This window comes from Canis lupus, chromosome 12, assembly GCF_048164855.1.
Source record: "Canis lupus baileyi chromosome 12, mCanLup2.hap1, whole genome shotgun sequence".
In the NCBI taxonomy this organism is placed as follows: domain Eukaryota; kingdom Metazoa; phylum Chordata; class Mammalia; order Carnivora; family Canidae; genus Canis; species Canis lupus.
Window position 1 is genome coordinate 9,532,666 of NC_132849.1, and position 27,817 is coordinate 9,560,482.

The following is a 27,817-nucleotide window of genomic DNA, read 5'->3' on the forward strand; positions in this document are numbered from 1 at the left end:
AGTGCTCTTTTTATTACACCATTGAAAGAGCTATTGTAAGGACTATATTAGGGAATCAATAGGAGAGGAATAATTACAATGAATTACTGCCCTGATGTAACCAATAAATAGACTCCATGTACCTGTGTAATTGGAGAAAATTAATAACCATATCCAGATCGAGGACTTGAAATTTATCATAATCATTAACTTGGAATATTTAGTCACATGGTCCTTACACGAGGTTCATATGGTAAAGGAGATATGTGAATTATGAGGGTGTATAGTGTTGCAGGAATGAAGGAATGAGCAGGAACCAGTTTCACTCAAATAGAATTGCTCTTGCTAAGGTAGCTGGTAACATAATTGCCTTTGACGATAGTACACTGCTCCTCCCTTGACTTCCTTGATGCCTTCCCTCCTGACTCTCCTCCATCTCCTAGGAAACTCTTCCCTAAAACAGTGGTGGTGGTGTGGAGATCTGAAGAAAATCATGAACATTCTAAGAAAAGACTCTCAAGAACTGCCTCAGACAGCCACCCATGCTCTAATCTGCCCTCCCACCTCCCACCAGGACTGATTGATATTGATGAGTCCTTTTTCCCCTTTGTCAGTTTGATGGTCTTACCCCAGCTTTCTTACCATGGCAGCTCTCCACCACCTCTTGCCTTCGTTGAATAACTCCTGATTACTGAGGGGCTGGAAAACTCAGGATTGCTGCACAATGCCAGCTCTGAAAAGCTGCAAATCCTAACTTCCTTGATGGGCCAGTCAGAGCCACCAGTGTCATTAAATAGCTTGACCAACGAAAAGGTGTTTTAAAAGACTTTTTTTGAAACATAAACATTGTTTGCCTTCTTTTCAAACTCCTATCTTAGTCATTTTTGTGTAACCACGGCAGTTTCTTACATCAGTGACATTTAATCACACTAATTTAATAAATGCTTGTTGAGTGGGATTGCTGCTCGTTTCTTGTTGAGCTGAGGCAGAGCACAGATTCCTGAGCATATTTTTGCTCAAAGTGCACCCTCAAAAAAAAAAAGTGCACCCTCATAGCTTTTCTGAGACACTTTCTGGAATTTTCAGATTGATACATCATCCCCTATATGTATGATTGACTTTGGGTATCTTGAAGATCTGCTGTTGCCCCAGAACCATCCTTGGATGCCCCTTCTTTCCCACATCATAATTTGGTTGCTGAAATATTGGCATTTCTTGGATATTTCATTGAACTGGGGGGTAAATAAGGTAGAGTGTTTATAATCAAGACAGTCTTGTATCCTTGTGGTAGTCAGAAATGTCTGTGGAGATTCTGTACTCTATAGAAATTAAACTCCATCGGTGGTGAAAAGCAAACAAACAAAAAAGCCAAACCAACAAACAAAAAACAGAACAAAACAAAACAAAACAAAAAAAACGCAAAGAACAACCACAACAACAACAAAAAGCACACATGCCAAAAAACAAAACAAAATCCATCAGTGGCTGTGTAGTAAACAAATGATAAATGAGGACACTTGAAATAACTGCAAGGAAATGAGCTGTCCAGGACACATAATTAACCAAGCAGCAGCAGCTTTGGGACATGGATGACTCATTAGGAAGAGTATTGGCTATTTGTTTCCTCTGAGTAGTCCCAGTGCCAAAGCTGTACAAAGTTATGGAATATACCACTATGTTCAGTGGATAAAAGACACTTAAAATAGAGAAGTGAAGGTGGGAGGAAAAAAAAAACAAACAAAAAAGGCTACGATAGAGTAATAATGAGTTAATATTGTGTCTTGAAAATATTTCTTAATTTTTAATGTGGGAGATAGTAACTAAACACTGAAAAGACTGGAGGGAGGGACAAGAGGGTCTCATGTCTGAGGATGGAGTTGATGAAAGGTTGTAGCCTTTAATATCTGATGATGAAAAGAGATCTCCTTTCTCTGGGGTGAGTCCCTGATTCCAATTTTACATTTGTGGAGCAATTAGCAGGACTCCTCTTTGCTTTGCTTGGTCTCCTCTGTTAGAAGAATGCCTCTGATATGTAATATTTGTTTGAAAACCCAAAGAAGCTTGTTTCCTTTTGAGGTTTGCCTTACTTTTTATGTTCTGAAGTTCATTTTGGACCAGATTTTGCTCCAAGCAATAAAACTGGTTGGATTGTACTAACATAATGGAGCCGTAATTTTAGCCAACTGTTGGGGGTGGGGAGATAGTTAAGGTGTGTAGTGGTTTCTGTGGTTTCTCTGTGGAGTAGAATTCCCTGCAAAGCTTTTCCATGTGGTGTTTTAATAGCTGTCTTAAAACTCTCTGATGTATGGAGCAAAACCGAATTAGGCTCATGTGCTAGATTGGTGGGATGGGCCAAGGACTCTGAAAAACGAAAGAAAAACAATCAAACAGCCAAGCTTAGAGGCTAAACCATCCAAAGAAGATCTGCAGGACATATCCAAATTTAAAATTGAAAAATTGATCACCTCTTTTAACCCATTTTTGCGGAACTTTCTAAGGGAAAGAATATTTCCCTTACATATATTAATATTTTACCTTTGCACAGTACTTTAAAATTTGCAAAAATTATCCTAGGTGTATTTGTTTATTAGAGCCCTGCAAAAAAAAAAAAAAAAAACTTTGGAAGTTTGTACTATTAGGTCCATTTTTACAAATGAGCAACAGAGTCACAAAGGTAGGCCCAAGGTCATTTGCCTGAGAGATCACAGAGGCAGATTTTAATACTACATCAGAGCTCTGTGTCTTCTGCACCAGAACTTCAATAATTTTAATTAGTGATCACATATATTTATGAAGACGAGGAAAACCAGCCAGATAGCATGTGTATGCACAGTAAAGATGGTTCTAGACCGCTCAGTTCTCATCTGTGATTAGAAGACATTATAGTGTTGTCTATCTATCAAAGGAATATGCTCTTTCTTTAATTCAATGTTCAATGATTCAGAGGCATAATTCCTTCCAAAGTTCTGAGTGTACCTGATAAAATGCCACATACTTAGTTGTCATTCCCATACTAAACGTGTAAAAATTTTCTTTAGTGTGTGGTTTTGGCCGCTAAGTTCAAGAAACATTTATTGAATGCTACTATATGCCAGGCCCATGGGCAAAGTAGGAAGTTGTCTAGGTGGTATGATTCTAGGGGAGCATTTTCCACTGGCCCAGACCACTGCTAATATACCTCCATCAGCAGGGCATCCCTTTGACTTAGTTCAGGAATCACTTGGATTCTTTTTTGAAAATGCAGATAGCATGGAGAGAAAAAGTACGTTAAGACAGTCCCAGTCACTAATGCTGTGGGGTATGTTTGTTTATCTAGTTAACAAATCAAGTATTAAGGACCTGAGCTGAATAGGAGATGATGTGGATAAATCATATTCTATCCAGGAGAAGAGGATGGTGAATTCTAGAAAGCCCAATAAGGGGCCCAGGGGAGCCAGAATATAGCAACAGGCCAAGGAGCCTGCCTTTTCTAGAGAGAGAGCTGCACAAATGCTCTCTATACCAAAAATAAACTTTAATCGCTTTGCTTTTATTTTTAAGAACTAGCCCTGCCTGATATCTGTGTTTTAGGTCTGCATCCATAAAATTAACTGTGGATTAATATCTGCAATTCAAATACCAAGTATGTGATCCTTGTTCTGATTTTTTTTAAGCCAGTGAGCAGGTCTCTATTGCTAATGAGAATTAGTGCAGGTAGCTGTCCCCCACCACCCCCCCCCCCCCAGCCCTCGGTATGGCTACAGCAGAGTCCACGGTCTCCGTAGTCAGATCCATACTTTTCCCCTGACTCCAACCCAGGTCTCTTTCACCGCTGGAGATGGATCGGTGTCTCTGACTGGCCTCTACCAAGCATAAAATGACTTGAAGCTCCCGTCTGCCACACTCTCACATTTTTCCCCCATAGCTCTGAAAACTATACATCTTTAGAATTCTAAACATAGTAAGTATGTTCATAACTTTTGCCCTCTCTTCCAAGGACCTAAATATTTTAGAAATATATCAGTAAGTTTATCATTATCAAAGAGAAAGTCATTCTACAAATTGCCTTTCATTGTCATGGCTTTCATTCAAATTAAGACTTCGTGATAAAACTGTTGATATTCTGCTTGATTTTTTTTCTTGATTCTCTCATATGTTCGCCATACTTGGAGCAGCATGTATGGCATAAACATTTTTGTTCTAACAACCACCAAGAGCAGACCCTGCTACCCCGCCCCCTCAAAATAATATCCATGATGATGGCTATGAGCCTTCCTATGTACTGTGTTCAGAAGGGCTTTCTAGAGATTCTCTCATTCTATCTTCACAACAATCCCACAGGCAGGTACCTACATTATCCTCATTTATACCAGAGGCACAGAGAAGTTAAGTGACTTGCCCAAGGACACATAGAGCCCAGGCTCTTAATCATATGCCACAATGATCTTCTCCAGGGGGTGACCCAAGTATGATGGAGACTTGTTACCTGTGGGTGAAGGGTGAACCCCCCCCCCAGAGTGGTGGTCCCAGTGACCCACATGTCCCGAGATGGCCAGGAGGAAAGGGGAGCCTTGGAGTAAGTGAACCCTGCTCCTCTCACAGTGGCCACTCTGTACTTACCTCGTCACCTACTTTTCATAGAGTCCACTTTGAAGGACAGTGTTTAAGGCTGGGTCACACCCCCAAACAGCATCGGCAAACAATATCACTTCACACAGCATACATGGCAGGACAGGTGTATGGGGCGGGAAATGTGATAGGGGGAGAGAATCTGCTCCACCCTCGGTATTTTCCCAGAGACAGTCTTCTTCACCTTTTCAATCAAAATCATTTCAAAGTCTGTCTTAGACACCCTGGATGGATTGGGGGGAAGTGATGCTCAGCAGGAGGCAAGCGTCAGGTTCAGATTCTGTAGGTTGGGCAGATTCTGGATCTGGATGACCAGTACCATATGTAGCTCCCGTCTTTCCTCCCCCCCTCCCACCCCTAAAATTCTCTCACCATACAGACTCAGAAGAATTTCAAAGACACCTTGAATGAGAAAGGAAGTAAGGAACCGCAGAACTTGCAGCCTGTAGACAGAGGGGAAGAGGGAGCAGGCCATTGAAGTCCCTCTTGTGGGGTGACAGAAGAGAGGAGGAAAGAAAGCAGAGGAGAAATAGTTTATAGTCAGTGCATATTCGTATGTGAGTCTTGGGCTTTTTCCCTCTTCTCTGGAAGAGCTGCTTCCTTCTTGCACCTGGTAGCTCACCTGAGCCACTCCCAGGAAACCTGCCTTAGCAGAGAAGTGGCTACAGAGTCTAACTCCTTTAACCCTTGTCACTAAGCAGAAACCCTGTTGAACTCAAGACAGCCCCTTTTCCTCCCCAAAGACTTCAGGGCTGTGGACTGTATATGATGCTCAGTTTCCTGAGACACTACCTCCTAGGCTCTGTATGATTCTCAGGGTCAAAATGCTCAGTGTCCAAGCATATTCTCTGTTGCTGTAAAATATTGATCAACAGGGGTGCCTGGTTGGCTCAGTTGGTTAAGCATCTGCCTTCCCCCCAGGTCATGCATGCTTCCAGGGTCCTGGGATTGAGCCACACCTCGGGCTCCCTGCTCAGTGGGGAGTCTGCTTCTCCCTCTCCCTCTCCTGCTCTCTCTCTCTCAAATATGTAAATAAAATATCTTAAAAATAAAATAAAATATTAATCAACAGATATTTACAGAAAGAGCCATGCTTTATTTCCCATTTCATTGCTGGGCACCATAAGGTACAAAAGTGATAAAAATTAATTTCTGACCTGAAGAACTTATAATCTAGTTGAGAAAAATGTGACAGCCATAGGAACCAATTCCTAAATAAGGAGCAATTCTAATAGTATGATGACAATGTGTCAAGCTATAGTATTTATAATAAATTATAAGGAATCTGTAATTAGAGTAGAATCTATCATAAGAATTTGTTTAGTAAAGGCAGTCAGAGGAGTTAGATGATGCATATCCTAAGGTGGTTGTGTTGTTCCTGTTTATTAGATAACAAAATGCACCCATTTTTAATCTATATTCCCAGTTTATTTTATAGCTATAACCCCTTTTTAATAAATACCATTATAGCAGCCAGTTCTATGTAATAAAAATATTTCTTCTGCTGGCCAGCAGCCCACACTAACACTCTTTGGCTGATGGAGATCCAAGACTCCTGTTGAAGGGAAAACCTGGTATGAGAAAGACAGTCACAAATCCCTCTCTTTTTGGCAGTCAATCTACTTGACAAGGTCATCCTTTCAGCAGAGTATAGACATAAAGTATAGGTTTGCATATCTGGACAGTGTTAAATAATCCTGCACAGAATTTGAATTTTTTAATGTTGCATTGATTTTACTTGGAGCTTGTCTACATCTTCTCCAAATAAAAGTTGTGACACTGTGGGTTCATCAAGAACATCAGGACCCAATCCGCTCTAGGGAGCAGACCGCGAGTATCTCATTTTAGGTCTTTGAGGACAGCGGGCCCCCTGACACATGCCAGCAAAGGCAGTGGAAGACAGTGTATGTGTCCTGCCATGGCCATTCCTCCCCTACCAGCTGATTACTTGTGCTAATAGAAGGAAACAATCACATTCCTATTGTCCAAAAGCTACTTTTCACTTGTCTTTGAAAGGGTTTTTGTAATTATCTTAGAATATGGAAATGCCTAAGTAAAATCTGGAGTGTTTGCAATAGATGAAAGAAAAGTAGTTATAAACAAACTTACCCTGTGTCTCTGGGACAGTAGGCGTATGGAGACAGCCAGGGTTTCTGCATTTACATGAATACTTTCTTGCTTTGGAAGACTAGTATGTCTGTGTTTGGGTTAAGACGCCCTCCTGCCAAGCTTCAATTAGGTGAGGCTGGTAAAGTAAATAAAAGGTAATGGATTGTGTCCGTACATGACCTCATTCCATCCTTTGAATGACTTTATCTATAACCGCTAGAAAGCGAGACTCAGCAATAACTGTGTCCAGTATAGGCCTCCAGCCAGCAGAGAGCCGACCTCATTTCCTAAGGCAATTGAGGTGCCCCTAGACTAAAACCTGTATCCTTCACCATCAGATACATCCAGTGTAGTTTTTTCTAAAATGATTAATGCTTTCTTTATACTAAGAGTTCGCCAAACTTCTTGAACTGAGTTAAACAAACTCACCCACAGGTAGCAGTACCTCAGGACTCACAAGTGTGATGACTCAAATTCTACACACTGTATGTTCATTTCTCACCTACAGCCAACATTTGTTATCTCTATACTCAGTTTCTCTGGCCGCCTTATCAACCCAAATATAAGGACCATGTTTAATTGCATGTGTTGGGGTGGGATGCATGGTCAAGGGATGTTTTTAATAGTCTTTTTTTTTTTCTTTTTGCCAAATCTGATTCATGTTCCATTTTTTTTCCAAAACAATTTCCTATTTCTAAAACTGCTGCCAGTTAGTGAAAATTTGGAATCTGCAGTTATCCTGAAGCAGTAAGAGAAAGATTCAGAAATGATATTTGCTTTGCTTTGTCCATTTCATGATTCTTCCTAATTAGGCCCCAGGGTAAGGACTTACTCTTCAGAAGTTGAGTATTGCGCATTTCCTGACATCTCGCTGCCCCCTAGTGCAGCACGCTAGTGAGAGCATCCTTCTCTGCAGACATTCTTGATTTGCATTATTACTGTCTGATCAGTCCATTTCATGCTTACCTGGCTTCTGGTAAGGTGATTAGACACTAACCTATGACTCAGACAGAGTCCTTTATGGGTCCCATTTGCCAAGTAGATCTTATTCCAGGAGTAGAATTTTGGGGGGCTAATGAGCACAGATGGGAAACGGAGTCTCAGCTGGACTTTCCAGATCTCTTCCAATGGAGAAACCGGACCCAGAATTTTTAGCGTAGTACCATGAATCAGAGGAATGGATCTTGTGTTAAGGTGCATCCAGAGCATAGTAACCAGAACGCTCAGCTTGGAGAGAGACAAGCTTAGGAAATTTCCTTAACCTCGTTGAGCCTTTGTAAAACTATGATTGATAAAAAAAAAAAAAAAAGCAACCTTAAGGTGTCTTAAGGATTTACCACATAATCCATTTTTAAAGGTTTTATACACTTTCACATGTGATACAAATCTTTATCTGTTATGTTTACTATGAATGAAGTAGCCACTAGGTACAATTTCAGGATTACGGAAAGGCATTCTGACCCCAAAGACTTGTTCTCAAAACTGTTCTAAAATGATCACAAAATTGTAAGCCACATATGTGGTCTCCATGAGTTTCTGCCAAGATGACCTTGAACAAGTTGTTTGACTTCACTGGGCCTCTGCTTTTCCATCTATAAAGTATTAGTAGACCTATTTGAAGGGATTACTCAAGGATTCAGTGAGATAACATATGCCTGGCACATGGCAGATTGCAATAATTATTAGTTCCTTCCTCCTCCTCCCTTATTTTTTTCTGAATCTGAAATAGTCAACACCTGCCTTTGACACCAGATACTAATGGGTAGCTTGTGGACTATAATGTCCTCTTTCTGATTGTCCCCAAATGAGTGGAGAGGCAGCCCTTCCTTGTCACCATTAGCTTTCAATCAAAAAAGAAAAAAAGAAAAAAGAAAGGCGTCCAATGTGGGAAAGGTCGTTCTGTGATAGTGAAATTTTTTTCCAAAAGAATACATTACAAATGTCATATCTACTTTTCAAAATCAGAATATTTAAAAAGCAGATGCTCAGTCTTCCTAAGATGAATTAGCAAACAAACCAAAAAGGTCTTAAACTCAATATAACAGAAGGAAATGCCACACCTACGTGCACACACACACACACACACACACACTCTAGGTAAAATATACATTGTGATGCTTTTATGTGAGGTTTTTGTTTTGAATTGAAAATTGGGCAGATTTTGTTAGGCAGTAAGTTTCCATGCAGAGAAGTGAAAGACATTTAAGGATACTGATTATTTGATGGGAAGGAGGAATTTGCACAAAGATTTTTTTCTCCCACCTATACCCTAGTTCTGTCATCACCCTGACTGTGGTGATGGTCTGGACAGAACCAGAAGAACCACAGAAAATTATGCATTGCATTAAATTTGTGTAAAATCTTTTCATATAATCTTAGACATTGCTTAGGAATCCACCAGCAGGCAGTTTTGCTCTATTTGATCAAATCTCTAGAGCAGAGCTAGAGCGATGTTGGATATTGCCCTGTTCAACTCCTTTATTCTATAAACGGGGAAATGGCTAGGGTAACCTCCTTTATTATTTATTTCTCTTTCTAAACGTCTTTATCATGTTACTTGTCCCATTTCCCCACAAGACTGTTAGTGTGAAAGCACTAGACCTGGTGTGCAGGAGTTTGACTCTCTGAACCACACAAGTCCATTCTTAATCTCCAGGGAACTGCTTCTTCCTAAGAGAAACTGTCATTGTAATTGACAAAGGGATTACTGAATAAGAATATTGTCTTTAGTAACATTTCTTTAAATTATTTGATGCACAATTTCATGTCCAAGTGTAATTTTTTAGCCTATGTCCTGGGAGTGGAAAGGACTCATTCGTGAATTAGCAGTGAGATTCTTATGTTACATGAGGAGGAAAAGATGTGTTGTAGTTCTGTGCTTCACAAAAACTTTAGGGATTACATTTTACCCCATATAAAGGCCCATTTGGCAACTCATTCAATATTACCCAACATTCAAGGCGTATTGATCAAGCTCCTCCTAGGCCTCCAGCACTATTTAGATCTAACCTTAGAATATATCAAGGAAAAAAAACTTAGACTTCTGCTTTCAAGATTATATCTCGATATATGTTTGTAACATGTGAATGCTATTTCTTCCAGTACCAAATTATTCTTGGACAGCATTCTAATGAAAGCATGTCATTTTTAAAAAATCGTCTTCCTGAAAATGAAAGGTCTCGTTTCTCAAGAAAATGGGTTTTTGTCAAGTTGAATGAAATTTGGCACAACATTGCCGCCTTGTGGCTACTAGGATCAGGAATTTACACATAATGGATTGTGTGGTCAACTCTGGTACCGTAAGGTAAAGTTTAAAGGGAAAATTATCTTGTTTTTTGGTTGAAGTCTTTGACACAAAATTACCTATCCAGGAGTATTTAGAATGAACTCTTTCCTGGGTTGCTCAGTGGTTGAGCGTCTGCCTTAGGCTCAGGGTGTGATCCTGGGATCCTGGGATTGAGTCCCACACCAGGAGCCTGCTTCTCCCTCTGCCTCTCTCTCTCTCTCTCTCTCTCTCTGTGTCTCATGAATAAATAAATAAAATCTTATGAGAGAGAGAGAGAGAAAGAGAGAGTAAGAATTTAACTCTTTCAGGTTTTGTTTTTGTTTTTGTTCTAACAGAATGATTGGAAGGGCTCCATCGCTTTTGTAGTTGGAAACCGGATTGAGGACGATCTTCTCATTCAAGCCCTCACCATTGCTGTCCAGGTGCCTCAACGGAAATTCTTCAGCATCGTGTCCTGGCAAGACATTCTCCAGCAGGTACTCCTTGCTTCCCACCTCTAGGCCCTGTGAAGACTTCTGCACTTAAAATAATAGAAAAAAAAACTAATGATAAAATAAATACAACTATCATATCATTGGGCTGTTTGGTAAACTGGCATGGATTATTAAAAAAAAAAAAAAAAAAAACCTTAGCTAGAGCCAACTTGAATTGCTTAATCTGGAAGAATTACTTTGGCCCATTTTTGGCCCTTTCAGCACTCGTTCGTTTAACAGAATTTCTGTGGCCATACCAGGTCCCATGCTAGGCTCTCTGAAGAATTATTTATTTAATAAAAGATTCAATAATAATAAAAGACTAAACTATTCACTGCTCTGAAGAAGTACATAACTACCAAGAAAAATTAAATCTACAGAGAAACCTAGCTGTCAGAGGTCAGAGAGGAATGATTACATTAAAAAAGTCCTGTCAGGTGGCACATACTTGTACAATTACTACCGGCTTACCAAAGTGACTATAAATATTTTGCCTAGTTAGTGACTACCCCTTCCTTGCTAGATTTCCCAACCTTTCAAGCCACCTGGGTACTTGAAAGTTATATATTTCTAAGTATTCTTTAAGTATGTCTTTCTTTTTCATTATAGATGAGTTTAATTTTCTTACAGATCAATGAATCAGATGGACTTTATGGAACTACATCTAGAAAGGCAAAGAAACCTCCAAGCAGTAGTGCTCCCTTATTTTATGAGGTAGGTGAACATCTTTATTGAAGAGATTTTTTATAATTCTTAGAAAATGAGAATTGAAGTAATAATTTTATAGTCACATTTAAAAATGTTTATTATTTTATTTTTTAAAGATTTTATTTATTTGAGAGAAAGAGCGAGAGAGAAAGAGAACATAAGCAGGGGAGTGGCAGAGGGAAAGAGAGAAGCAACTCCCCACTGAGCAGGGAACCCTGCATGAGGCTCGATCCCAGGACCCTGGGATCATGACCTGAGATGAAGGCAGATGCTTAACTGAAGCCACCCAGGTGACCCTAAAAATTTGTTTTAATTCATTCTTTGAAAGCAAATTCTTGATCTTCATTGGAGCTGCCTAATGGTAGGCATTTAAGAAAACTGCCTCCCTTCTTAAAAAAAAAAATCCTCTCTGGGAATAAAATTGTCCTAGACTGTCTACACCATCACTGTATCCAATTAAAGGCTATAAATCAGAATTTTTTTTTTATACAGAAGAGTCGGTTCATACTTTTTCATGGTAATCATTGAATGTGTGATGGTATTAAAGGGAGCTGTATGATTAGTGTATTACAAAGTGTTAGTTTCACCAAAGTAATAATGTAAAAATGCCCCAGAAAGTGTTTCCTGTACAAGACAGAGACACAGCTGTTAGAATTTTACATCAGTCCGTGAGATTTGGACACATTTTTCATCCTACTTTAACTAATATGAAAATAATGATAATTTTTGGGTTAATGGCCCATTCTGTTTCTCTTAGATGCTTAACACAAAAGTCCACCCTGACTGACCATTGGGCTTATGCAAAAACTTAGAACTCATGCTCAGTTCAAGGGGATTGCCTCTCATGCTGCCTTGTTAATATCTAACTTACAGCTCATGCGAAGCTATAAAAATCCAGTGATTAATTAGAATATCACTTAAAATTTGTCAGGCACTGTTTTATGGCTCTTCAGACTAAAAGCATAAAGATTTTTGGATCTTTCTAAGACAAACTTGTTTGCACTTTATTTCAGTGATCTAATAAAGTTTTTATGTGTCTCAGGTCTTGGATGATTTCCTAATGGGCTCTTAAGTATTGCCTGAGTACTATCTGAACAAGTTTCATTGGATTTATTTATGCTTGACAGTAGTGTGGATTTTACAGCATTAACTCTTGCTATGCTACTCACACTGTGACAAGAAAAACCTGATTCTGTGCTTTTGAAGTCAAATAACGTACCTTTTACCTTTTGTTATGATGTTCTCAATGTGTGTGCTGCAGTTGAAACATTATGTGATACCTTAAAATATTGGAAGTTTTCGTCTGAAGTAGCCATAGAAATCCCTGTCCTATTCTCAGGCCTGGGACCAATTAGCCCCCCAAAGGACTCTTTATTCTTCAAAGATGCTCAGTAAGAATCAGAGATGATAACAGGCCAGTTTTGATGTCTAATCTGGACAGACATTTTGACTTGGATGTGGGATAGCACAATGTTACAAATCCAGAGTTCAGTTAGAAAACCATTCCTCTCCAATATGTGCTGTGACTCTGGGTTGTGAATCCTTCACTCAGGGGAGGTCCATTTCACATCTGGCTCTACCACATTCTTCCAGTGGAGCATTTGGGCAATAAGCCTCCCACACCCACTCACATACCCTTTTCTGAATGGTTCCAGAAGAAAAAGGAAGGCAGGATGAGCACCAGGGAGATTGGACCTTGGGTATACCAGACATGCATCAACATCAATTGCTTCAGTAAAAACAGATATAGAACATAAAACAAATTCAGGCTTCTGATCAGCATCAGCCAAGGACCGAATTCACATCTGGAGAAGAGGCTGCATTTCCGATCTTAATCCCTTCACACTTAGGACCTGTTTGGGAATTCTATCACATGGTACCTCATCCCAAATGAATTGAAAAGCTACAGGCAGTGCCTACTGAGAACCCCAAGGTGCTTGCAGGTGACGACCATGAAAGAGGCCTAGAAGCCGAAGGCTTTGGGGACTTGTGAACTTTTAAGCCTCATGAGTCTATTTCTTGAAGTCTTGCAGTCTGTAGCAACTAGGACATTTGCCACAGTGAAACTCCTCAGAAGCCTCTTTAGGAAGTCTTATATTTTCTCTCTCAAAGAGAAAGATTTCTTACATTGAGGAAGAAAGAGTAATCTAAGAAAATTGCTTCTGTTATACGTGAAATTCATGAAATTCTGTATCCTCCACTTTGGAAGGAGAACTCAAGGTAGATATTGTGAAGGCCATACTCTTAACATTTCCTTCTGTTTGTAGGATACTCTCATTGACCTTAAAGTGGAGCCTAGTCGTTCTCACTTTAAACATAGTTCTGACCAGTTTGGCTTTCTGGTTTCTTTGCCTGCAGTCAATTAGAAGCAGCAAATTAAAGTGAAATGTCACCATAGCGCAGTTCATCCATGAGTAGTAAAATAGCGTCAGAACCACATTACATATTTCCAATAACGACTTGAAATGTCTGGGTTGGCAAAGACCACATTCCTAAGTGATTTGCTCAAGCTTTCACTTGGATGGCTTGGTGTTGTGTACACACAGCCTCATTTTGAAATTGTGTAATTTCCCCCTGAAACTTTAGAGTTCATCTAGCCATAGTATTGTATATATGAGAAAGTCTTTATTTATAAACCACAGTTCTTTGAAAATGTGCTTAGATTTGTGCTAATGTAATTCCACAGAGACATAGCTACAGCTCATTTGTTCATTCACCTTCTCTTTTTGGAAACCATGCTCTGCTCTAGCAGGAGCTACTCTAAGGACTCTTATGGGAATGGGAAGAGAATATTCTCCTTTGTGCATAGTCTCAGGGATGTTAGCTATTACTTTATTATATTAGTAGTAGTTGTAATATTTAATAACAAAGATGAAAATGATGATGAGCCCATGCACTGGCCCTACATATGAACATAATTTCCAGCTTGTAATCCTATTTAAGGATGTGGACTTACATGAAAAAGGGGATACAGATATTGTATTATATAGTGACCAGTTTTACCAGATAGTGATATTTTACCAAATACCAAACAATTAACAAGTACATTTTTGTTCAACACTAAAGTATTAAACACTATGTAGACAATGGGTAGGGAGGTTATGAATATTGCAAAGATTCTAACTTTAAGAAGCTTAAGAATTGGTTAGGAGGGAAAGGGGGAAAAATATATCCTAACACACAGTAAATGGTCAACAAATGTTTATTAAAGAAGTGAAGGGGCACCTGGATGACACAGTCAGTTAAGCATCTGCCTTCGGCTCAAGTCATGATACTGTGGTCCTGGGATCAAGCAGGACCTGAAGGCTCCCTGCTCAGTGAGGAGTCTGCTCCTCCCTTTGCCTCTCCCCTCTGCTCCTGCACTCTCTCTTTCACATAAATAAATAAAATCTTCACATAAATCTTTCACATAAAAATAAAATCTTAAAAAAAAAATCTTAAAATCTTTTTTTTCTTTTTTTTTCTTTTTTTTTTTTAAATCTTAAAATCTTAAAAAAGAAGTAATAACACAATGCATTAAAATCCATGAGAGATGAAATGTTATGGGCATTCAAAGGAAAATGAGATTACCAATAAAGTGGGGTGGTGAGTGGGATCTAGAGAAGCCTTGTGGAGAAGACAGCATTGGAAAGGGAAGGAAGGGTGGCTAACTTTGAAGTTTGAAATATATTATTCTAGGAGTGCCTTAGTGGCTCAGTTCATTGGGCATCCAAGCATCCAACTCTTGATTTCAGCTCAGGTCATGATCTCAGGATTGTGGGATTGGGCCCCATGTCAGGCTTTGTGCTGCTGATTTTCTGCCCCTCCCCAACATGTGCTCTCTCTCTCTCTCTGATAAATAAATAAATAAATTAATTAATTAATTAATTAATTCAATTAACCCATATCACAACTCTAAAAGAAAATATAAACATCCCCATTTTATATATAGGGAGAAGGAGGCATAGAGAGGGTAGGAGGTATAGTAATTAGAATATTGAAGAAGTCGGGTTTAGCCATAGAATACATAGCCTCAGGTTGTTCCTCTTCACCACAAACCCAGTACTTTTCCTCTGGGCTCTGAGCTCTCCATCTTTGGAAGGGTAGGTCTTGGCAATCTTGACATTCAAATGTTGGAGAGGGCATTCCAAGAAAAGGGAACAGCTCAGGCAAAGGGATAGGTGTGGGAGAAGAGTGAATATGTACTAAATTTGTAATTACATGGTATAAGATATTCTCAATAGAAAAGGTAAATTCTATACACACTTTAATTACAACTTTAAAATTCTGAAGGAGGATATCTACAAGAAAATATTTCAAGTACTCAACAAAATCCATGCTTTAAGATCCACTCCTGAACTTAAATTTATTTGTTAAATATACACAAGTATTTGGCTGCGTGTGTCTATTTGATGACCCACAGAAAGAATTTGACTTGTTCATTTGCAGGCTTATTCAGTCCTCTCCAAAACCAAAAAGGAAAATATTAAGGATCATTCAAAGTTGATTGAAATGTGCCCCATGAGAGAGTTCTACATGTTCCATACATGCACAGATTCTCCTACCTGTGATTAAATCTGATACTCAGTGTGTGTGCATTATTAAGAGATGTACAAAATTTGGACTTTGACTTCTTGACTTTGATAAATTAGAAAGAAAAAAACTACCAACTGGACAGGGTTTGTTTATTCAGCTTTTCTGAAATCAGGGTCAACAATCTTAAACGTTTTAGACTTCATTCTATGTTTGACTTTGCTTCATGATGGTGATCATCATTTCTTCCTACCCAGAAATGAACATCCATCCATACCTGAGCCGTAGTTTGCCTACCTGTGATTTATTCAGAAAAGATAAATTAGATCACCACAAAAAGCTTTTAAAGACACAAAAGCTTGCTGCAACAAAAAGCATCTATAAGAAACAAAAATTTATATACCCTAGTTGGTGACTCACTTAATTTAAAAATTAATCAATTCTGCACAGCAAACAACTTGGACAATCCAAAAGATTATGTGATACAGTTTAGTTTTATGAATACAAGTAATTATTAATTTTCCTTTGTACTCCTACTCATATCTTTTTAACTAATATATTTTAATTAAAATATTTCTATGGGTTTTTCCATTGGGAAATCATTCTGGGAGATCATTAAATATGGAAAGATTCTTCTGATGTTAGATTCTTCTGATGTTAGATTCTGATTCATTAGAAAGTAATGAATCAAACGCAATTTAAAAAGATATAGGTTGCAAATTTTTTATGTAAAGATCTAATTAGTTTCATCACGTTCTTAAGACATTTTGCTGGAACATTGGATTAGTATCCCCAGAAGTAATCATTTCATTTTGTTGGTTCCCATGCCTCTACATATAGATATGTTCTTCAGCTCCTTCCCAACATGTATTCATAACAACTCACAAGTAAGACCACAGACTTAATTATAATCTAATTACCTCCCTTGTCTACATTTCTAATATGAAATTCATTTCTCTAACTGTGCCTCAAATTAACAGTCTATTCAATGGAATTGTAAGCTCTTATTTGGGGCGGGGGAGGCTTGTCAAAATGAAAAATGGAAAACTCATGCTTCAGAGATAGAAACAAATAATATGTGAAAACATTTAAGAGGTTTGAAGTTATTAAAATGGCAGATCTGCTGGGACCTGAAAGCAGTATGTCATGGAAGAAACGAAGGAAAAGGGAGACAGGAAGTATTCTCTGGCCTTTTCAATCCTGCGTTTTAAAACCAAACAAAAAAATTCAGGAAGAATTGGAAGGTAGCCAACCTAATGCCGTTATTTCATAGAGCTTAGGGACACACCAGGAAATTACAGGCCAGTTAGTTTAACTTCACTTGTAGGGAGAGTATTAAAAACTGCTGCAGGAGATCAAGTAAAAGGATGCTTAGAAAAGCACAGCTTGATTAAGGCAAGCCTGGCCAACGTGGTTTTCGGAAAGGGAAGGTCATGTCTTAGGAACTTGTTGAAATTCTTTGAAGCTATTATGGCCAGTCCAGTCTTCAAAGAATACAGCGAAGCCCAGGGCCTGTGTATCTTTTCCGTTCCTCACCAGTCCTTGAGGGATGCTTGCAGAACACAGCCCACGTCAGGGCTCTGGTGTCCCGAGTTTCGAAACCACTATCAAAATAGCAGAAAATAACCTCTTATGGAACATTTTTAAAGCTGGAACCAATTAATACAACCTGATATTTATAAATGTAAAATAAAAACTTGGAACAAAATTTAGGAATATTGAGCTGTAACAAAGAAGTACTACATTGGGACTATAAAAACAATCTGGGAGTCATTGTGCCAAAATCTGGGCTTTGGAGGCATTTCTCACCCAAAGAAGGGAAAAGGAGGAGAAATCACAGTGCTAGAAATGGTTATAGGATAGAGAGTTATGAAGAGTTGCAACCAAATGAATTTTGTTGAGATGGGAAAAGGAGCAGTCAGATGTGTTAACAACCCCAAGCCTCTCTACAGCCCTCGAGAAGGCCAGAGCAGCCCGCCAGAGAAAGGTTCATCCAGGCTAGTCAGTGAGGGCGTGGAAGGTCAGGCCTCCGTTGCTTTAGGAATGGGTTCCTGGAGGGCAAATATGTTTGCCTCTCGGATTGAAAACCTGGGGTTCTATTTTCAAAGAAAAGCATAACTCAAGCAGAGGCATCGAAAAATATCCAAATCATGTCCCCACCCCCCAGCCCCTTCCCACCGTGGAGGACAGGCAGCTGGCAAAAGCCCATGCATTTCAAGAGGAGGCTAGTAGGCACTGGTGAAGAGTCGAATCAGAAGCTGAGGCCCCTGGGATTCCGCAGCAGGAAACCACACCGTACAAGTGCTGGTGATGGGGGCACTGGGAGGACTTTCGGTCCACAGGAGAACTGCTGGACAAGAATGGAATCTGGTCGAGAATCCCAGGACAGATGTATCAGCAGAGGAGCAGCCACAAGAATGAAGCAAGGTTCAGCTCGTGAAGAGCAACCATCACAGTCTTGGCCCCGGGGTGAATCCTGGAGCTCCTCCAACGCTCAATGCTACACGCCCACTATGACTGGAATCAGCAAGGCCATATCGTCCCATTCCCATATCCAACTAGGACTGTGAATAATCTGCCTTTATGGATGGTAATAATAATAGTAGCTATGATTTATTGACTATTTGGTTTATTGCAAGTCTTATGTGCTTGGTACTTCACATATATTAGCCAACCTAATCTCTGCCTGCCAGGAGATACTTACAAATGATGAAAGTGGAGCCTCAGAGAGGTTAAGTAACTCAAAGACTCAGAAGCCTCCATTCCTTCTGCTTGCATCACACAAAAATTGAGGGTAAATATTTGGGATCTGCAAGTAGTTGTTGTGGTTTAACATTTCTTGAATACCAGCTACTGCTTATAATTAGAATTAAGCCTAAAGCCTCTCAGTAGTTCTGTGATATCTTTATTGTTTTTCCTTCTACTCAAGCAAAGACAATGGTGTGTCTGCACACGAGGAAGGTGCCAAACAGTTTTAATCCTATTTTTGAGCCACCTTGATGAGTGGCTTCTGTCCAAATGTTTGGATCACCTGGAACTTTTAATTCATGCAGTTTAGATGTATATGGTTAAGGTGACTAATTCTTTGGGAGAGTAATGAGGGAAGGATGAACAATGATAGGGAAGTTAATACGTATGTGTTAGAGATGGAGGTGTGAAAAGAAAGAAACCTGTCTAAAATTCTAAGTGAATTAGTGAGCATGAATTTCACCTCCAGAGTGCCTTCTGCTAGCTTGGTGAGACAGACACTTAATGGTTAGATGCACAGGTCCAAACCAGTCTGCCTGGGCTCCTGTTCTCATTCCACTACCTACTAGCCATCTGACCTCAGGCAAGTTCTATAGCTGCTGTACTTGTTTTCTCTCTGTAAAGTCAGTATTGATGGTGGTATCTGCCTCATGAAGCTGTAGCCATGATTGAATGAGATAATAAATAAAAAACACCTGGCATAGTCCCTGTGATACAGTAAATGTTCATTAAAGTTTAGCTATTATCATTGATTATTATTTTTTAAATTTCTGTTTTCAGTCATAGTAAATGTTGGAGTTTTGTACTTTAGGAAGCATGAAAGAACTAGAAACATCTATAAGCAGGGTTTTTTAATTTTTTATTAAAGCAAAAAACATAACATCACGTTTGCCACTTCCATGATTTCTAAGTGTACAGTTTAGTAGTGCTAAATATATTTATGTTGCTATACAACCAGTCTCCACAGCTTTTCAACTTACAGAACTGAAACTTTATATCCAGTAAACAACTGCCCAGTTCCCCTTGACCATAATTATTCTTATTCTTTTTTTTTTCTATGAATTGGACAACTCTAGATACCTCATAGTAATGGAATCATACAGAATTTGTCTTTTTGTGACTGGCTTGTTTCCCTTAATATAATGTCTTCAAAGTCCATGCATATTGTAGGACGTGTCAGAATTTCTTTCCTTTTCAAGCTGAATAATACTCCATGGTATGTATGTATGACATTTTATTTATCCATTCAACCACCGATGGACCTTCGGGTTGCTTCCATCTGTTGGCTTTTGTGAATAATGTTGTTATGAACATTGGTATGCAAATTATAAGCAGGCTTTTCACTAAGTGGAATACAACTAATGAAAGATAATTGTTAGGTGAGTAAGGGGGAAAAAAGCCAAACTCATGGTCAAAGGAAACTAATACGCATTCTTCTTCTTTGTTACATCACATAAGATATAAATATGACCAAACATTCTAGGTAATAAACAACAGTAGCCCCATTTCTCAAATAATAATTATAATAATAATATCTCACATTTAGATAAAAATAAGGATTTTGCAACTACTCCCTCATTATATCTTCACACTTTCATGTCAGCTGAGCCAGAACAGCTGGTAGTATCTCTGTAGTGTAAATGGGAAAATGGAAATCTAAGAACCTCAAATGAATTGTTCCCTGTCACTAGCCAGAGTTAAAATGAGTGTCAGCCCTTCTGACTCCTAGTCCAGGGTTCTACTCTACACCTAACAGAAAACAAACCTCGCTCATTAAGAATTTCTTGATTATTTTTGCATTTCCCACAAGATAATTTTAGACAGTGTATAGATACAAAATTTATATTTTGTTAAGCATATATTTTAATGTGCATTAAAAATAAAAATGAAATACTAACTTGCAATGTCCCCAGAGTCATGGCTGAGGATTGAGCTAAATTATTTTTTTAGGGGCACCTGGGTGGTTCAGTGGTTGAGTGTCTGCCTTTGGCTCGGGTCGTGATCATGGGGTCCCGGGATTGAGTCCCCATCAGGCTCCCCTAGGGAGCCTGCTTCTCCTTCTGCCTATGTCTCTGCCTCTCTCTCTCTGTGTCTCTCATGAATAAATGAATAAAATCTTTTAAAAAATTATTTTTTAACTTGCTTTACATTAAGTTTAGAGAAAAATATTAGTTGCATAGTACAGGTGGTATAGCGCTTTGGCTAAGTCATCAAGGGATGCTCAATGACTAAGGTTTAGGCAATGTTTCATTTTCATGCATCCCACAAATGTTTGAGTGTCTGTTATGTACCAAATCTATGATTGAGTTTATCTTGGTGAATAAAACAGATATAATTCACTGCCCTCGCAGAATTTACATCTGAATAAGGAAGGCAGGCATTATGCAAAGATCAAACAAGCAAACAAATGTATACATAATTATGAATTGGGATAATCACTTTATTATTTTTTTTTAATTTTTATTTATTTATGATAGTCACAGAGAGAGAGAGAGAGAGGCAGAGACATAGGCAGAGGGAGAAGCAGGCTCCATGCACCGGGAGCCTGATGTGGGATTCGATCCCGGGTCTCCAGGATCGCGCCCTGGGCCAAAGGCAGGCGCCAAACCGCTGCGCCACCCAGGGATCCCGGGATAATCACTTTAGATCAGAGAGGATACTTTAGAATGAGTGGAGATGAGCTGGATGACAAAAAGGAGCCAACTGAACAGAGTGGGGGAGAATATTCAGGCAGAGGGAACAGCAGGTACAAAGAACGTGAGGCAGGAAAGGAAAGATGTAGTCCTCTTAGTGGAACAAGAGGCCACCGAGCCAGGAACACAGCAAGGTGGAGAGGAGCACCAAGGGGGAAAGTGACACAATTTAAAGGGGGAAAGTGACACAATTGGAGTTCTTTTTAAAAATATTTTCCTGCTACTAAGTGAAGACAAAATCAGGCTGGGGCAGGAGGCAAACGTGAGAGTGAGGGGACCAGTTAGGAGGCCCTCAGAGAGTCCAGAGGAAGAAGGAGAGTGCAGACACACTGTGCCAATGTGAGGGGTGAGGGGTGATGGAGAAGTAGGCATCAGAAGAGATTCCAAAGTGGCTTGAGACACTGAGCAAAAAAAAAAAAAAAAAATCTTCTGACATAGAGAAAATTGGAGTTTAAATTTGGGGCAAGTTTGAAAGTACAGTTTGGGATGGGTTAACTTTGATATGTACGAGAGACATCTAAGAGGAGATATCAAAGAGGATACCAGGTATTTTGGTCTTTTTCTCTTTTTGTATCCTTACACGCCCAGCTCAGTGCTGGTGCATAGTAAGCATGGAAGAGGTGCTTGCTGTCTAAAAGACCTCGCTTATTAATGAAGGGCCAAGGAGGGTCCCTAGTATAGGCAGCAAAAAGTAAAGCACGGCCCCCTTCAACAATACTGGCTTGGTGGCACTTTGCAGGTACTAGCAGTTTCTGGGCCTTCCATCTTCCCTTGATGGGTTCCACATCCTACATAGTGGTTTCCTAACTGCGGCTGATAACCTCGTGGTTTGCAAAGACATTCGGTTGGCTGCAGCTGTGTCTGTATGTGTGTGATTTGTGATGTAAATTTTTGTTTGCTGTCAATATAGGTCCAAATAAAGTTTGAAAAACTTTTGATTGAGGATCCCCTCAATACATCCCTCTTTCTCCTGAATTTTCCTCTCTCTCAGTCTCTCACGTAACCCTGTGCTAATGGATATGAGATACTCATCCTAGCCATCTCCTTACTCAGCAGACATTGAGTTTCTGTTGTAAGCTGGATAATGGGCATGAGATCAAATTAAACACCATCTCTGACCTCACGAGCTTGTAATTATAGGTAATTTTGTAAACAATATATTTAATACCTTGCAGCAAGTCGAATGAAAGGGTTATATATTTAATCCTTGGTTTCTGTTGAGTCTGCTCTTCATTGAGCCCTGCAGCTGACCTTACTTATTGTTCACAACTTCCAGTCGACAGGGTAATGGTCCCCAGACAGGGTATGTTGGAAAGAGGAGAACAGGAGGGCAGGACACACCAAAACAGTCAAAGATGCAACAAACATACAGAAAGCCTGCTTCCTTAGAGGGAGAAAAAGTATTGCTGGAATTGAAGTATGGTAATAATTTTCATGCTTCGACATGTTTTTAACACGACTTCTATTTCTGAAATTCTAACTCTTTCCTCGATCTTTGGTTGCAGGGAAAGCAGAACTACCAAACTCAAGGTGCAAGAATTGACTATTAGAGAGAAATTCATTTATATTTATTGAAAAGCTACTGTGCGTATTAAATACTCAGTGAATATTAATTTGAATGAATGCATTTCAGATAGATATTTTTACATTAAAAATGCATCCATTCTTCCATTTCACAAACATGATTAGCCAAAAACAACCCTCAAACCTTAAGTAGCAAGATAATGTAAGCTAGCTAAAATATGGCCTCTATATTGCTTTGAGAAATGTCTAAAATACATGTAATTACAAACTTAGTATTTAAAACATTGGAAACCAACACTACAAAAAATCTTACTGAGAAAAAGTGAAATTGATCAATAAACCCCTTCCTTTAAAATTTCATATTTCATATTTCAACTTCATAGTTATTCGGATTATAATGTGCATAACTGTTGGAAATCTACAGAACTCTGGTGGTGAGCAAGGCCAACATAAAGCCCAATATAGTGCCCTGTATTACCCACAAACACTCTCAAACCAATAAGTTTATCACTATCCCAATTAGTCTTTATCAAGAATTTATGTGGAAAAGACAGACTCACTCTGACCTCACTCATTCATCAAGAAATTAATTAGATTATCCTATTTGTCAGAAGGAAGAGCTAATCATTTGAGCTCTGAAATGATTAGCTGAGTGTTATTCTGAAATCTTATAATATTATCCTTTTATTTATCTTTGGAGCTACAGAGAAGCAGAGCAGAGTCTAATAACGTGTGATATTGTCACAGGCCACCGCTGCTGGGTCCTACATCCTTTATGAGGAGCAAGTCTTATATTGCATTCTCAAAAACTCATTTTAGGAATATCATTGAGAAGAAGAAAAGGATAGATCCTATCTGGACTTAATGCAAAGGGCCAATATATTATTTTTTGTAACTAATAAAATTTCAAGGACTGACAGCAAATTTCTGATTTGCTTTTCCCCCAGTAAAATGTCTGCTTTGAATTATACAGAAAGAATTCTTCTTCCTGCCAACTTGTTTCAATTCCCTGTGCAAAACCATCCACAGAACATTGTCGGAGGTTTCCTATAGAAGTTCATTTCATACACACACACACAAGGACACACACACCACACACACAAACACACATTTCTCTCTCTCTCTCTCTCTCTCTCTCTCTCTCTCTCTCTTTAGCAAGCAAAGGAAAATGTATTGCATTGGTAGGGTCTGTGTATGGTGCTTTCCTTTTCTGAAAGCAGAGACAAGTATTAGTCATCAGATGAGGGAAAGAGTTTTTCGGTCTCACCCATGGCCAGCGTCCTGTTTTATGTATGCAGGCCCGCCCTGTGTGTAGGTGGAGTAGGCAATTGCCTTGTGATGTGATTTAAGAGGTGCTGGAAGTCCTGCCTGTCCAAAAATAGCCCCTACAGCCGCCTGTTGAGTTCAGGCACAGTGTCCATAAAACCCTGGTTTAAATGAAATGAAACTGCATTTTCAGAATGTTAACCCGTTATATCCATTACCCCATCTTCGTGCCTTTATTTATCAGAGATAAAAGCTAGACCCTTGTGGGGGAGGGGGGTTGGCCTTTGTACACGGAGAGTAGGGGCAGAAGTCAGCAAAGTCCAACACTTCGGGTAACAGTGCAGTCACCGTCACCAGAAGCAATTTCTGTGTACCCATGAGTGTGTTTGTTGGAACTCAACTTCTTCCACATTCATTCAGTCAGGCAGCTGGCCTTTTTTGAATCAACGTTATATGGAAGATGACATTTTCTCATACTGGCAATGCTCCTCACTGGGACCCTTAAGGGAGATGAGAGTAATAACAAAAATTCACATTTGGAAAATGCCTTTTGGGGTACAAAATACTTTGACACCCAATATCAAATCTGATCCCAACCACAGCCTCATACCTCTTACTAATCTCAGGTGGCAAATGGGGAAGAGTCTCAAGGATGTTAAGTGATCTGTGCCACCGCCAGCAGCTGACAATGGCAGAGCCCAGTGTTTGAAACCAGACGTTCTGACTCCAGAAGGTTCACTTTGTTACCTACAGTCAAGGAGCTGATGGCTAGGTTTAGCCCACTTCGTGATTCACCTAAGCAAAAGAGCAAGCTCCAGGAGTTTTTTCTAGTGATATTACTGAGGAAATGTTTTCCCTCGTCTCCAAGTTTCTACAAGAACTGTGCCAGACTTGGGCTTCTGCAGGCACACATTCGGCTTCAGGAATCTGAGTTAGGTTTTATCACTCACTCACATCGTTCCCCAGGCAACAAGCATCCCCCACTTAGAGTACTGACCACTTTGCACAAAGTTGTAAAATGCAACCGTAAGACGAATTAGATAGGGAAAATAAAAACATGAATAGGTGGAAATTAACTTAGGATTTTCCCTAGAAGCCCCTGGGATTTAAGAATATTTTGAGAATAGATGGAAAGTGGGATAGAATCGGATCAGGCATTATGAAGTGACTGTGAAATCTAGGATTTTGACCCTGGCTCCATAACAGGATACACATGGCCTTATTTCTTTACGGTTTTGTACTAACCCTGGTTCATCCCTTTTTCATCATTACAACACTCAATTCACTTTATCCTCCGTTGGTAAGTGCAAAGTGCATGGAGCTGAATAGAATTATGTAAAGTTTAGACTTAGGTGTTTCCATTTATCAGCCAAATAACCCTGTTCAGATGCCATCTCTTGCATGAAATCTTTGTGGATTCTCCCAGGCAAAATTCGTCTTGCTACATTATATTGCGGTTGTTTGTTTGTATGTGCCTCCCCCTACTTGGTAGTGAACAGCGCGAGCATTAGAAACCATGTGTTATTCATCACTAAAACCCCAGTGCTCTAGGCTAGCAATCCTAAGCTATTGTGATCGCATATCCCATCAGTTTAAAAAAAATTTGAACATGTATCCCGTGTACCTTGTATGTGTATGTATACAGAGAGAGAGACAGACAGAGAGATGTCTAAGAAAACATACATATTACAAACACATTAAACATCCTCAAAAATAAAAATTCAAAAAGAAGAAATCAAAACGAATTTAATCAGGAGTTTGAATATTTTCCCCCCTCTCAACAGATAGTCTTGTACATGGCCACAGGTACATTTGGAGACCAAAGCCCACTGATCTTAGAGCATTGGCAGGACACAATGAAAGTATGTGGAATGGGTACATGAATGAATGAACACAGCCTATTGCACACAATCTCTTTGGCACATGAAGTACTATTCAGAATACCCTTTTCTCAATTAGCAACTTAGCGCCATTTGCTTTCCCAGTCTTTGAGCATTCTGGCTTGGTGAGACAAGGTCTGGTTGGGTGGTAGCCCACAGTCACCCATGGCAGGGTCCCCTTTTACAAGGCACAGCCTGCATAATGTTTGTGAAGGTCTGTGTGATTTGCGTGCTGATTCTTTCATTCAGCACACGCTTTATTGGTTGTTTACCACATACCAATGACAAAGTTTATTCCAGCTTTCGACCTGGAAAACAGATATAAAAATAAGCAATTCTATCATTATATCATAACAAAGAAGTTTTAAAAGGTGCAGTGAGTGCAAGAACAATGCCTAAACCTTCCTAACATTTTGAGGGAAAGGCTTTAGGAAAAAAGCTTGAAAGCTGAATGGGGGCTTTACAAAGTAATGAAGGAATGGAAATTCTAGGCAAAGGAATCGGTTCATTCAAGATCATGCAGACCTAAGATGGCATGACCAAGCAACTATAAATGAAGTGGAAGGAGCAGCCAGGAGTGAGACCAGATAGGTAGGTCTGCATGATCTTGAATGAGCCGATTCCTTTGCCTAGTCTATATAGCAGTAGGGAAGAAGTACTGGAAATAAGAGGTACCTGTAGAATATTCTATCATTCAGAGACGTATGCTTCCTTTTAAAAATGGGAATGATATTATAAATGCTTTATATCTATATATATGTCACATATTATGACATTAGCCTTTTTCTAAATCCATATTCAGTGTCTATATAATAGAAAGCACATCTCAATTCAATAATTCACTTAACCACTCCTCCTTTTGCTAAATTTAGACTGTTTACCAATAGTTATGACCCTGATCGTTTCCTTATGAAAAGTTTCAAGAAATGGAATAACTGAGTCAAAATATATAAATCTTTTTAAAGCTCTTGACACATATTGTCAAAATGCATTCGAGACAATGTGTGCCAATTTACATTCCTTCTAACAGTTCCAATTTAACCACACCCTCTTCCACGCTGTATTTTTTATCTTAGTCAATTTGGTAAGCAGAAGTTGTAAGGTTGAGCATTTAATCACATTTTTATCAGCTATATTTTGTGAGTATGGAATTCATTAAAGTGAAATGATTATGTAATCCCATTTTTTAGATCTCTTCTGATAATGGGAGAGGACCCTCTATTGTCTAAATTCAGAATGGGGGATATTTGCTTTAAGTGATTTCCAAACAGATTTTAGGTGCCGTGAGGGATGAAAGGGAGAAGCCACCACACAAGCCCTGTACACAGGATGCCCCGCAGAAGGGCACCTATGCAAGACTGCTCATAAAGGCATGGGAGGGTCCTCAACAGAAAATGAGACTGAGGGCCTGGGCAGTAAGACCCAGGGAGAATGATCTCAGGTGAGAAGTCTGGGAAGAGTTGATCGAGGAGGTTCTTCGGTGTGAGCCAAACCGATTTCCATCCTCTTCTTGTCTCATGTCCAGTGGTGCTCATGAGATACCTCAAGCCTCAAAATCACCTGGAGAGTTCATTAAAAATATCAATTCCAGATCCAAGCCTTAGTCATGGGGATCAGGGGTGTCTCCAGGCTAGTCCAGGAATATACCTTCTATACTAGCACCCAGGCACTTCTGAACCTGCACTTGGAGAAATGCAGCCTCCCTCGTGACCATATGCTGCCCACAGTGCCAGGAAACAGGCCATCCTCCTCCATGAGGCGCACTCCATCTTAGTCTGGATGCTCTTCGCCATGTACCTAGAACTGGACAATGGCTCCATTTACCCTTACTACTCCTTACCTTCTCCACTGCTCAGTGGTTCATTCATTCTTTCTTTCATTTTGAGCCCTTGTGCCAGCTCTGTTCTGGGAGCTGGAGGGACAGAGGAACATGCCATCAAAAGGCCCTGTCTTTGTAAATACCCAAAGGTCAAAATATCCAAAGAAAAATCTGTTGAGTTTTGCTGAAGTAACCAATCCAAGAAGGGCTAG

At 39.5% G+C, this 27,817-nt stretch overlaps 1 protein-coding gene across 4 annotated transcripts in view; it reads left to right on the forward strand.

The window, feature by feature from the left end:
- Positions 1-27,817, forward strand: part of SPAG17 (sperm associated antigen 17) — a 219,701-nt gene that overhangs the window by 22,547 nt on the left and 169,337 nt on the right. For all 4 annotated transcript variants that reach the window (XM_072769595.1, XM_072769594.1, XM_072769598.1 and 1 more), the window contains 2 exons: positions 10,318-10,458; positions 11,086-11,169. In XM_072769595.1, the coding sequence (XP_072625696.1) occupies positions 10,318-10,458; positions 11,086-11,169 (225 nt within the window). The remainder of the gene's footprint in view (positions 1-10,317; positions 10,459-11,085; positions 11,170-27,817) is intronic.